Below are 13,214 nucleotides of genomic sequence, written 5' to 3'. Positions count from 1 at the left end.
TACCTTCTGCTTTTTCGGTATTTCGAAGATTTTTCTTAATAAATCAGCTGTAATTTTGTGTTTCGGATCCTTTGTAAGTAGATTTCTATCCAAAAAGTACTCGATATAGGTTTAGCCCCCCATTCAATAGAACTTCCAAATCTAAAGTTGAAAATAAAAAAAAAAAAATCAAAATGAATAATTACTTGAATAGATGATTCAAAAATATATTAAAAAAAAATTCAATTCCGAAATAAGAAATATTTTTAATGAAATCTACTAGAAATCTATTAGAAATATTTTAAAAAGTTCACGATTAGAATTTCGACTATTAAAAATATTTCAAAAAAGTCTATGTATGAGATTTTTTTCAGTTCTATGTTTAAAAAAAAAATTGTAGTTGAAAATATTTTTAAAACAATCTTTAATTAAAAATATATTTTTAGAATCCATATACTTTCAAAATATCTACAATTAGAAATATGTTGAAAAACATAAGGTTTTAAATATTTGCAAGAAAAATACTCCATTAAAAATAGTTTCAAAGAATCGGCACTTAAAATATATTTAAAAAATCCATAATTAAAAATATTTTTGAAATTGTGAACAATTAAAAAAATGTTTTTTTTTTTCAAAATTTTATATATAAAAACATTTTTATTGAAAATATTTTTAAAAAACCCACGTGTAGAACTGTTTAAAAAAATATGCAATAAATTCTAATAATCCAAAATTAGAAATATTTGCAAGTAATCTACTATAAGAAATATTTAAAAAAAACTCTACGATTAGAAATATTTTCAAACAATTCATGATTAAAATATTTTTAAAATAAAAGTCCACGATTAAAAAACTTCTGAAAACGCATAAAAAAAACACAGAAATACACACATATATTTCAAAACATTAAAAATTCAATTTTTTCAAAAAAAAAAAAAATGAACAACTAGAAAAATTTAAAAAAATCATGGAAAAAAATATTGTTTAAGAAATCAAAAAAAAAAAAAAAAAGTTAAAAAACCCTTCATTTAAATTAAAAAAAAAATAATAATATGCGTTTAATATTACTTTCAAAAATTCACGGTAAATACTATTTTCAAGAAATCCACTATAAGAAATATTTAAAAAAACTTACGATTGAAAAACGTCCAAAAACTCCAAAAATGAAAATAATTTTTAAAAATCCGAAAAATTCAAATTCGAACATTTTCAAAAAAAAAAAAAAATCAACGATTAAAAAAACTTAAAAAAAGTCAGGGTGAGAAATGTTGTTTAAAAAATCAATATTGTTTAAAAAAATAGTTAAAAAACCTATTTAAAAATCCTTAATTAAAAAAATAATAAAACGCATTTAATATCATTTTCAAAAATTCATGGTTAAAAGATATCAAAAAACCGCTTATAGTTAAAAAAATAATACCTAAAAATATTTACCCCCCTGGTAAACTTTACCATCGTTCTACACTAATAAACAAACGTTGTTTTTATAAAAACAACAATAAAGGGATTAAGCCTGACCATTTTGCAACAACAAAATACTATGGTATCCCGAACAAACAAGCCAACACTGTTCTATTTTTAAATATACTAATTAAAAATATTATTAAAAATTCAAACTTCAAAAAATACCTCCATTAAATAAATACCTTATTAGCAGTATATAAAAAATATTGGCCCCAATTTTCAACGCTCTTGGCCCCAATCAACTGGCCATCTCAAAATAAAGTGCTCAATATAGGTGTAGCTGCCATTTAATTAAATTTCGAAATTTTAGTGATTTTGAGGACATCTTCACCCAACCGAACTTAACGTCGTTTTTACAAGTTTCAAAACTGATGGGGTTTTGAAAAATAAAAGTTCTACAACTTGTACACTTCCTTTCTTCTGCTTTTTGCAAGTATTCCATGGCATGTTTGTCTAGAAAGAAAAATAAAACAAAGACCTAAAATGGTAAAGACTGGACAAAATGCATTATGGAAAAATAGTTACTGTGAAAAATATATAGGGGCGCTGCTCACAACAGGGACATGTTGGCAGAAAAATCATATTTACAGAGCAATTTTAAGAATAACATTTTCTGTAAACCAAAAATTTGGACTAAAAATTGCATTCATTGACGTTTTCAATTGATTGGAAATTGCATTTGCTGTTAAATTCCTTTAACATTGGTGAGTATGTTGTTATGATATCGTAACAACAGAGGTATTTACACCTGGTGACAATATTTTGACTCTGTCTTGTCCCATCTTTATACTTCTATGTCTTTGAATAAGACCAGTAAAGAAAGACTTAAAGTCGGACGGGGCCGACTTTATGATACCCTACACCACTTTGCTAATTTAGTAGAGCTAAGCATAACAATCAAAAGTTTTTATGGGAGAATTCAATCATACACGCTATGATTATAATTACAATTTAAAATTCAAAGGACTAAATATCGGATAAAAATATATATGGGAGCTATATCCCAATCGGAACAGATCTCGATAAAATTTGGCAAATATATTTATGAGCCGTATTTGATATATTTCCCTGAATATCGTTGTTACGGAGTGCATATTACGGCTGTGGGTAACAAATATAACAAATCGGATGAACAGTATATATGGGAGCTATAGCTATATCTGAACTGATCATTACCAAATTTGGCATACTACCTTCTAGGCTAAATTCGGTCGTATGTGCCAAATTCCATCCCATTTGGGCAAATATTAGACGTTTGGTGCACAATAAATGGTAAATCGGACGAAGTTATATATGGGAGCTATATCCAAATCTGAACCGATCTCCATAAAATTTGGCAAATATATTTCTGAGCTGTATTTGATATATTTCCCCAAATATTGTTGTTAAAGAGTGTATATTACGGCTGCGGAGGACAAATATAACAAATCGGATAAACACTATATATGGGAGCTATAGCTATATCTGAACCGATCTCGATCAAATTTGGCTTACTTATTTTCAGGCCTAATTTGGTTGTATATGCAAAATTCCATACTATTCGGGCTGATATTACACATTTGGTGCACAATAAAAGGCAAATCGGACGAAGATATATATGGGAGCTATATCTAAATTTTTACCGATTATCTCCAATTTCAATTGGGTTCGTTCTTGGGCCAAACAAATGTTGTTTGGAAAATTTCATCTCAACCGGATAATAAATGCGACCTGCATTTTGTTCACAAGAATACATAGACAGACGGACGGACAGACGAACGGACAGACGGACTGACATGCATAAATCAACTCAGAAAGTGATTCTATGGAGATCCTCTAAAGTAACTATGGTTCTATCTCGCTTCCTTCTCCATGTTACAAACAAATGCACAAAGACATAATACCCTTACCACTATGTGGTGTAGTGTATAAAAATTCAAATTTCAAAAAATGCCTCCATTAAATAAAGACCTTATTAGTAGTATATCAAAAATATTGGCCCCAATTTTCAACACTCTTGGCTCCTATCAACTGGCCATGTCAAAATAAAGTGCCCAATATAGGTTTAGCTGCCATTTAATTAAATTTCGAAATTTTAATGATTTTGAGGACATCTTCACCCAACCGAACTTAACGTCGTTTTTACAAGTTTCAAAACTGATGGGGTTTTGAAAAATAAAAGTTCTACAACTTGTGTAGATGGAAAAATAAAAAAATATATTAAAATTATTTAAAATATATAAGTACTTCCACTGCTTTAAATTACTGCAGACCCCTTATTCCTAGGAATAAAAATTATATTTAGAGAGTTTAAACGAGAAACCTCGCGACACCAGGAATGTGCACCACAACCTTAAAAATCCCCAACCCACTAGTATGCTAGATGGATCTTTCGTTGAGAACAAAAATTCACTTTCCACCTTCTAATGCAATGGATCACCTGACGACCTCTAACTGCTCTCGCTCGCTCTCTCCCCTGCGTAGAAACCCATCATTATTTAATTTCTTTTGGTGAAAACGTTTTAAAATCTATTCTAAAATCTAAATGAATTGAAATGAAACTTGGGTTAAAGACAATTAAATTTTATGATAACATCTGGGTTTTATTTGTTTTGTTATTCTGTTTTTTTTTTTTTGTTCACATAAAATTTTTGGGTCAAACTGTTTAAGACGCCAAGATTTGAAGCCAAAAACGAAGAAAGTTCATCGGCATGTTAGGTTTTAGATAAAACACAAAACAAAGATTAATTTCAAAATATTTTTGGTTTTGCATTTGAAAGGAATAGAAGTTTTGAAAAATTAAGCTGTAGAATGAAAATAACAGAACACGAAATACCAATGTTAAAATTAGACAGTAACGAAAGCTTTCACTCAATGTTAATGATGGAGTGAAAGAAACAAGAAAATACTATGACATTGTTATACCCTGATGACAGCAGATGGAAGAATAGTTTTGTAAAAAATAATAATATTTCATAATAATTTGACACGGCTAAAACGTGCCTCATCGAAATAACGATTTTAGACTCTAGGTCTCTTTGGACCAGATCCAAGTATCCGATTTGGTCCACTTGGTACATCGTAATATTATTATCAAACTTAGGTCGGGTTCGGAGATGGGCAATATCGGTCCACTTCTTCTGGCACCTCCCCTACAAAAGATTAAAATTTTTACAAAAAATAAAAACTTTTTGTTGTTGCAAAAAAAAAAAAAAACAATTTATTACATAATACAAGAAAGGATTATCCAATTTGTCAATCCTAATATTAGTATCAGTGCTAGCTAGGTCAGGGGCGAAACAATAACGAAATTTTGAATAATTATAACTCTTATAAAATGTAAAATACTAAAAATGTAAAATACTACTGGTACCTCCCTATGGAAACTCGTACTAAAAGCGTACGAAAAATACTAAAATGTACTTAAAGCAAGTTAAAAAGTATCAGTCGATTCTGCCGACAGACGTATACCCTCAGCCAATGTTCGATTATTTGAATATATTTTGCTATGTAAGTGATGACAGAAAATTGTGACTCTTTGTGGTCGAGGTACCAAAGGGGTTCGCAGATATAAATCATCTTCACAACAGATCTTGTGTTAGCAAAAATGTTTGTCTGTGTGAAATTTAAAGAAAGTTGAATGTTACTTGGCTTGAACCCTATGTGGCAGACAAAAAAGTTTGCCTGTGTGAAATTTAAAGAGAGTTTAATGTTTATTTGGGAGGTACCAGAAGAAATGGCCCAATCTTGTGTTGATATAACATATCTTGTGTTGATGGAAATATTGAGATGTGCCACTTCTGAATGGAATCGGATGTCAATTTCGCGATTTATGGGGGAGGTACCAGAAGTAGAGTACCGATTCATTCCATCTTCACAACATATCTTGTGTTAGTAGAAATAATGGAATTTGTGAAATATAAATAGAACTTTATACATATTTTGGATTTTATAAACGTTTTTGTTATTCAAAACTTTGATCCTTTGTGGGGGAGGTACCAGAAGGAATATTCTGATCTCTACCGCCTTTATAAAAGATCCTGTATTGATAGAATTATCCAGATGTGCCAAGTCTAAATGGAATCGGATGTTAATTTTGCGTTTTATGAGCTGGGTGGATTTTGATCCTTTGTGGGGGAGGTACCAGAAGAAGTCGACCATATATCTCATCTTCATACCAGACCTTAATAAAAATATTGTGATGTGTGTAATTTTAAGAAAATCGGACAATTACATCACATTTTATAAGAGTTATAATTATTCAAAATATTGAGCCCTTTGTGGGGAGGTACTTGATGGAGTGGACAGATATTATGCATTTTCGCACCTGACCTAGCACTGATGCAAATATTAATATTTGCAAAGTTGGAGCACAACCGGATAATCCTTTCTCTTTCTACACTGAAATTATTTTCTTTGAAAATGTTGAAATTTCGTGAGGGAGGTACCAGAAAGAGTGGACCGATGTTGCCCATCTCCGAACTCGATCTAAGTTTGACAATAATATTACCATGTACCAAGTTTGAATCAAATCGAATACTCCCTTTGATAGTTATACTGCGCACCAGCCAGACAGACAGACAGACGGATGGATAGACATCGCTAGAACCACTCCAAATGTCCTGAAACGGATTTGGTCCAAAGAGACCTATATATGACGATATATACAAATGATATATACCCTCTCTAACCATATTGCTGAGGGTATAATTTAATAACATGTGTTGGACAAACGGAATGAGTTAGAATTCTGAAATTTAAATTGAGAGTATCTGATGGAGTGCAGGATAGATAAATGGTTTCAAGTTTCCAAAAACCCACATTCATATCTCAATATCAGATACAAACACGGACCTGAATATAAAGTTTCGGAATTTCAGCTCTATCCCTTTACCCATTGCCAAATTTAGTACTACCTAGTGTTTTTCGTACAATTATGATACACATCTTCAAAACCACTCCCATATCTCAATTCTAAATACCAATAGAGACCTCAAATCAAATTTGAGGATTCCAGCCGTATCCCATCACCCATCACTAAATTTAGTAATATTTAGTACTTTTCGTATGAATATACGACGCATTTCTAAACTACCGCCAAATCTCAAACACACATGCCATCAGTAATTCCAATATCTAATTTCAGAATTTTATCTCCATCCCATCAATCACAGCTGTTAAAATTATTCCAGTGACAGTTTATTATATTGTTTACAGGCGTACAAAAGCATTTTGATGAGTTACCGTGATACTGGTAGCGTAGCCCGACGTCAAGGAAGTGGACGGAAGAAAGCAGTAACATCAGCAAAAATGGTTCGAAAAGTAAAGAAGCTACTTGATCGAAACGCGCGTCGCAGTGTCCGAAAAATGGCTTGTAAGCTGAACATATCGCAATATTCCATTCGGCAAATATTGAAAAATTAGATCGGGGTAAAGCCATTAAAATTACAAAAAATGCAAGAACTTACACCGCAACAGAAAGAAAATAAACTCAAAAGAGCTAAAGAGTTGCTTGGCTCGGCCGAAAGTGGTGAACTGCCGAATTTGGGTTTCTCCGATTAAAAAACATTCGTTGTCCAGCAGTTTGTAAACAAACAAAATGATCGTGTTTACTTGCCAAAGAGGTCAGCTGAAAATGTGTACCTTCGGTTGGCCACCAGAACTCAAGCGCCGGCCATGATGATGGTGTGGGCCGCCATTACAACCAGTCGCTCTCCGCTCGTATTAATCGACCGTGGTATCAGAATAAATGCCGAATATTATCGCGAAAATATCCTGGAGGGTGTATTAAAGCCTTGGGCACATAAACATTTTGGCCGCAGACTTTGGACATTCCACAGGACTCAGCACCATTGCACTCAGCACGCCCCACCCGAGAATGGTTACAAAATGAGGTTCCTCGCTTCATTTATAGCGCACAATGGCCACCAAAATCTCCGGATACCAATCCGTTGGACTATTGTGTCTGGAGTATTTTGGAAAGCAAGGTTGGCACTAAAAAATACCAAAGTGTCAATCACCTCAAGCAAGCGCTTCGCTGGGAATGGGCCAAAATACCGCAGAGCAATATTCGGGCTGCGTGTGACGGTTAAATTGGCCGTTTGAGACCACAATTCGTACCGGTTCTCAGTCAGTCAGTCTTTTATATATAAAGATTTGTTTGCATTTAACTTCTTCCAGTGTAAAGAGTTACCGATCATGCTATCTCACTCAAATGTAATAATTTTCACTCAATGTTAGAGAAAAGCTTTCTCACCTTCTCACTCCGTCTGTAAAACAACAGCTGAAAATAGTTTGACTTGTGTTTTGTGGCAAGAGATAACTTGGCTTGGTTGCAGTAACTTTAACCGGCCAATAACATAGCAGCCTTGGCATTGACTTTGGCTTCTTTCGTTGTTGGCTACAGCTGTTCAGTTCAGCTCTTGTTGGGCCAAGACCAATGCAAACACCAAAGACCAAACATCAGTTGTTGAAGGTTTTCGCTAAGACGAGGTTGTGTTTGACGGGTAAAAGGAAAAACGAAAAATTGTAAACAGTCGTGTGGTAGATGGGATTCTCGCTCTCCCTCCCCAGAAAAAAGTATCTAAAAGAACAAAGAAAATAGAAACAATTTGTAACGCTTGAAAAATCGAAAAGAATTAAAAAGGGAATAAAGAACACATGGTGTGATGGAAAAGAAATAATAAAGGGAAAATTACAAAAATTGGAAATAAAAATTAAAAAATACAACTTTTTTGAAAATCGTGTTCGTTGCTTAAGTCTTTTGTTTTTCTCGATGAACGAAAATTAAATAACAGCGGATGACAAAAGTTCGAAGCTGCAAGCTGTGTTAGTAAACGCTTATATGTTTTGTAAACCCAGCAAATTACTTGATTGATACTAAGATAAATATTGAAAAAAAGTCCATTAACTGGTCCCTACAGCTCTCCATGCCAATCATCATCAGAGGGAATTTAAAAAATTATTTAGTTTCTTTTTTTTTTTTTTTTGAAATTAAAAAAAATAATTAATAAAAACCTATCCTCAACCTAATCACATGCGTGTTTAATGCCATTTTCTATGTGTTTGTGTGCATAATTTAATTTTTATTATTAAATAATTACTTGCAAAAATAAAAGAGAATAAAATCGTGTAAATCTGAAAGAAGAAGTTGAAAAAAAAAAATCATAAAATGAGAGTGAATCCGATGTATGGTCATCACAATAACTGCCACCACAACAACAACAATAGTAGAAGTAATCATAATTGCATTTACAATGCAAAAAATCAGACCTCATCATCATCAGCAACGTCTTGGTCGTCTTCCAGACGAACCCCTTGGTGCGTTTTTATTGCCACATTGTTGTTGGTCTTCATTGCCAACCATCATCAGGTTGGGGCAGACGCATCACCGCCTAATGGTGCTGGTGGCAGCATGAAAGGATTACGCATGCGCTCACCGAAAATTGCCCACATCCATGTTCTGCAGGCAGTAGCCGAAAGTTTACCAAAGAATGAAAATCAGCAGAAGGAGACGGAGGAGGAGAAGAATAATAATAATGACAACAGAACCCCAATGGGTAAATATGGTAAGTGGAATTTAATGTCGTGAAATAATGTCATTAGTATGAGGTGTTTTAGGGACAGATAGTCTGTGAAGGACAGATAAAGTGGAAGGGCCACAAAAAATCTGTGTTTGAGATGATTTAAAATATTTGTGTCGCAATTTTTATACCCTTCCCCATAGCATGGGGGTATATTAAGTTTGTCATTCCGTTTGTAACACCTTTAAATATACATTTTAGACCCCTTGATCAGCATAAAATTCGATGTCGATTTTGCGATGTCCGTCCGTGTGTCCGTCTGTGGAAATCACTCTGGCTTCCGAACGAATTGAAATAGATTGATAAAATTTCACTCAAATGTATGTTATGTCTGTTGGACTTTTGGTATTGAAAATGGGCCATGTAGGTCCACGTTTTGATATAGCCCCCATATAACGGTACCCCCCGATATTCGGTATTTTGATGATTTTAGCGACATTATTCACCGGAATTGTTTCAAATTTGGTATTTGAAGTTCAAAATGGATACTACAGCCTAAGACAGAAAATTGTCTGTGCAGGTCCACGTCTTCGTATAGTCCCCCATATAATGGTACCTCCCGATATTCGGTATTTTGATTCAAATTCAAATTTTCAAATTTCGGAATTGTTTCAAATTTGGTATTTGAAGTTCGTAATGGATACTACAGCCTAAGACAGAAAATTGTTTGTGCATCTCCACGTCTTCGTATAGCCCCCATATAACGGTACCTCCCGATATTCGGTATTTTGATGATTTTAGCGACATTATTCACTGATTTTTATACCCTACACCACAAGGTGGTCAGGGTATTATGTCTTTGTGCATTTGTTTGTAACAAGCAAAAGGAAACGAGATAGACCCATAGTTCCTTTTGATGATCTGCATAGAATTACATTCTGAGTCGATTTATGAATGTCCGTCCGTCTGTCCGTCTGTCCATGTATTTTTGTAAACAAAGTACAGGTCGCATTTATTGCCCGATCCATATGAAATTTTGCACAGATAATTTGTTTGGCCCAAGGACGAAATCTATTAAAATTACAGATAATCGGTCAAAATTTTGATATAGCTCCTATATATATCTTCGTCCGATTTATCTTTTATTGTGCACCAAACGTGTAATATCAGACTGAATTGTATGGAATTTTGCATATACACCCAAATTAGGTCTGAAAATAAGTATGCCAAATTTGATCGAAATCGGTTCAGATATAGCTATAGCTCCCATATATATTGCTCATCCGATTTGTTATTTTTGTCCTCCGCAGCCGTAATATACACTCTACAACAACAATATTTGGGGAAATATATCAAATACAGCTCAGAAATACATTTGCCAAATTTTATCAAGATCGTTTCAGATATAGCTCCCATATATAACTTCGTCCGATTTACCTTTGATTGTGCACCAAACGTCTAATATTTTTCTGAATGGGATGGAATTTGGCACTTACGACTGAATTGAGTCTAGAAGCTAGTATGTCAAATTTGGTGAAGATCGGTTCAGATATAGCTATAGCTTCCATATATATTGTTCATCCGATTTGTTATATTTGTTACCCACAACCGTAATATGCACTCTGTAACAACCATATTCAGGAAATATATCGAATACAGCTCTGAAATATCTTTGCCAAATTTTATCGAGATCAGTTCAGATTTGGATAGTTACCTATGCTGGTCCATGTCGTTGTTTAGACCCTAATGTAACAGCTAAAATCGGTATTTTTAAGATTTTAACAGAATTTTTAACGGTTTTTATTGTTTTTGAGAATTGCCAAATTAGTTCCAAATGGTGGAGGGTATTTAAAGTTCGGCCGGCCGCATTTACAGCTTTTTTATTTGTTTTGTTTTGATTTTTGATTGATTTTGATTGATACAAATAGAAGAACAGCAACTAGGAATTAAAAGGAAATATACCTTTGGACGACCCTATAGTGTTTCAAAATCGGCAGAAATCTTCTAAAAATTTGAAATAAGGCACATGCAGAACCACATAAAAATTTACAAATGTCAAAGAATTTTGAGCCAACCTTCCAAATTTAGTTTTTTCGGACGTTGATGCACCAAATAGAAGTTTAAGGTTGATTGGAACTGCGTTAATATACCTAAATTCTAATTTCTAATGATTATATCCATATTTCTGTTGAAATAAAAAAGCGATAATTTTTTTAAACTACGAATATATTTTTCAATTTTCCAATACACTTTGGACTCAATTGCTAAATATCGTGTATTGCCTGGAAAGGCCTCGAAAATGTGCTAATATAATATATTTTTCAATTTTCCAATACACTTTGGACTCAATTGCTAAATATCGTGTATTGCCTGGAAAGGCCTCGAAAATGTGCTAATCTTTAACTGCATGAATACTTGCTTCCTTAACTAAATTGCGATATTCTGATTTTTAAAAGAATTTCTGTAATCTTGAGTTCTTCTCTCTTTTTTTTGATATTTGAAAATAGCCACAAATTAAAGAAAAATTGGTGGACATATTGAGAACTAAAGCAGTTGGGGATAAATTGAAATAAGTTTAATTTGTTTCTTTTTTATTTAAATTAAAAAATAAAAAAGAATCAAGTGCAAGTTTCCGCAAAAAAAAAAAAAATAAATTTTTACAAGTATTATTAGACCAAGTGCTTGTATATTTTCGGATTTTTTAAATATTTTGTATGGATTAAATATTGTGACATTTTGATATTTAAAAGTGGATTCGAAAGAATAACACACATCTTTGCATGTCCTCCGAATTTAATTTGAAAAATATTTATGGAATAGATACAACTCTTTCAAGATCCCATTCGAAACGTCATATGGAAATAGGCCCTAAAACTCGTTGATTTTTTCTAAATCAATAAAAAACTAATACCAAAATTCTTGGATTTTTAAGCTGACTCGTTTAGGATGATTGACTTTTATTTTCTTTTCCAAGGATAGCAGGGCCAAAGATCTTGTATTTTTTAAAAATTAGTTTTTTATACCTTCCGCTATATGACTAGAGATGCTATATATCATTTACTACCACCAAAGCGTGTCCCATCGAAATAATGGTTTTAGGCCCTAGGTTTCGTTGGACCAAATCCATTTCAGGACATTTGGAGTCGATCTAGCTATGTCCGTCCGTCCATCTGTCCGTCTGGCTAGTGCGCACGATAATTCTCAAAGGGAATATCCGATTTTGTCCAAACTTGGTACATCGTAATATTTTTGTCAAACTTAGATTGAGTTCGGAGATGGACAACTTCGGTCCACTCCTTCTGGTACCTCCCCCACAAAAGGTCGAAATTTTCAAAAAATATATTTTTTGCACAGTGAGAGAAAGGATAATCCGATTTTGCTCCAACTTTGCATATCCTAATATTTGCGTCAGTGCTAGGCCAGGTGTCAAAATTTTGAATAATTACAACTCTCCGATTGTCGTCAAATATCACATATCCCAATATTTATATTAATCCAAGGTCTGGTGTTAAGATGGAATATGTTGTATCACTCCTTCTGGTACGTCCTCCACAAATGGTCGAAATTAAAAAAAAAAATTATATTTTCAGCACAGAAAGAGAAACGATAATCCGATCTTGCTCCAAATTTGCAAATCCTAATATTTGCGTCAGCTCTAGGTCAGGGGTGCAAATGGACTATATCGGTCCACTCTATCAAATAACTCCACCACAAAGGGTCAACATTTTGAATAATCACAACTCTTATAAAATTTGATGTAAGAGTCCGATTGTCTTCATATTTCACACATCCTAACATTTTTATGTACCAAGATCTGGTATTAAGACGGAATATATCGGTCCACTACTTCTGGTACCTCCCCCACAAAAGGTCAAAATTTTGAATATCCATGAAGCTCATAAAACGGGAAATTAACATCCGATTTCATTCAGACTTGGCACATTTGAATATTTCTATCAACACAAGATCTGTTATAAAAACGTTACAGATAGGACCATTCCTTCTGGTACCTCCCCAAAAAGGGTCAAATTTTCAATAACCAAAACAATTATAAAATCTGAAATAAGCATCCGGTTTTCTTCATATTTCGAACATACCATTATTTCTACTAACACAAGATCTACTGTGAAGATTGGATGTATCGGTCTACTCCTTCTGGTATCTCCCCCCAAAGGGTCAAAATTTTGAATATCATTGAAGCTCATTAAACGTGAAATTAACAGCCGATTCCATTCAGACTTTGTACATCTCAATATTTCCATCAACACA

At 33.3% G+C, this 13,214-nt stretch overlaps 1 protein-coding gene across 1 annotated transcript in view; it reads left to right on the top strand.

The window, feature by feature from the left end:
* Positions 1–7,691: 7,691 nt before the first annotated feature.
* Positions 7,692–13,214, top strand: part of LOC101900435 (uncharacterized) — a 77,144-nt gene continuing 71,621 nt past the window's right edge. Inside the window, exon 1 of the mRNA XM_059123962.1 lies at positions 7,692–8,990. Coding sequence (XP_058979945.1) covers positions 8,594–8,990 — 397 coding nt within the window. The 5' untranslated portion in view covers positions 7,692–8,593. The remainder of the gene's footprint in view (positions 8,991–13,214) is intronic.

Source organism: Musca domestica, unplaced genomic scaffold, assembly GCF_030504385.1.
Source record: "Musca domestica strain aabys unplaced genomic scaffold, Musca_domestica.polishedcontigs.V.1.1 26, whole genome shotgun sequence".
Lineage (NCBI taxonomy): Eukaryota > Metazoa > Arthropoda > Insecta > Diptera > Muscidae > Musca > Musca domestica.
This window is presented reverse-complemented; position numbering and strand designations above follow the sequence as displayed.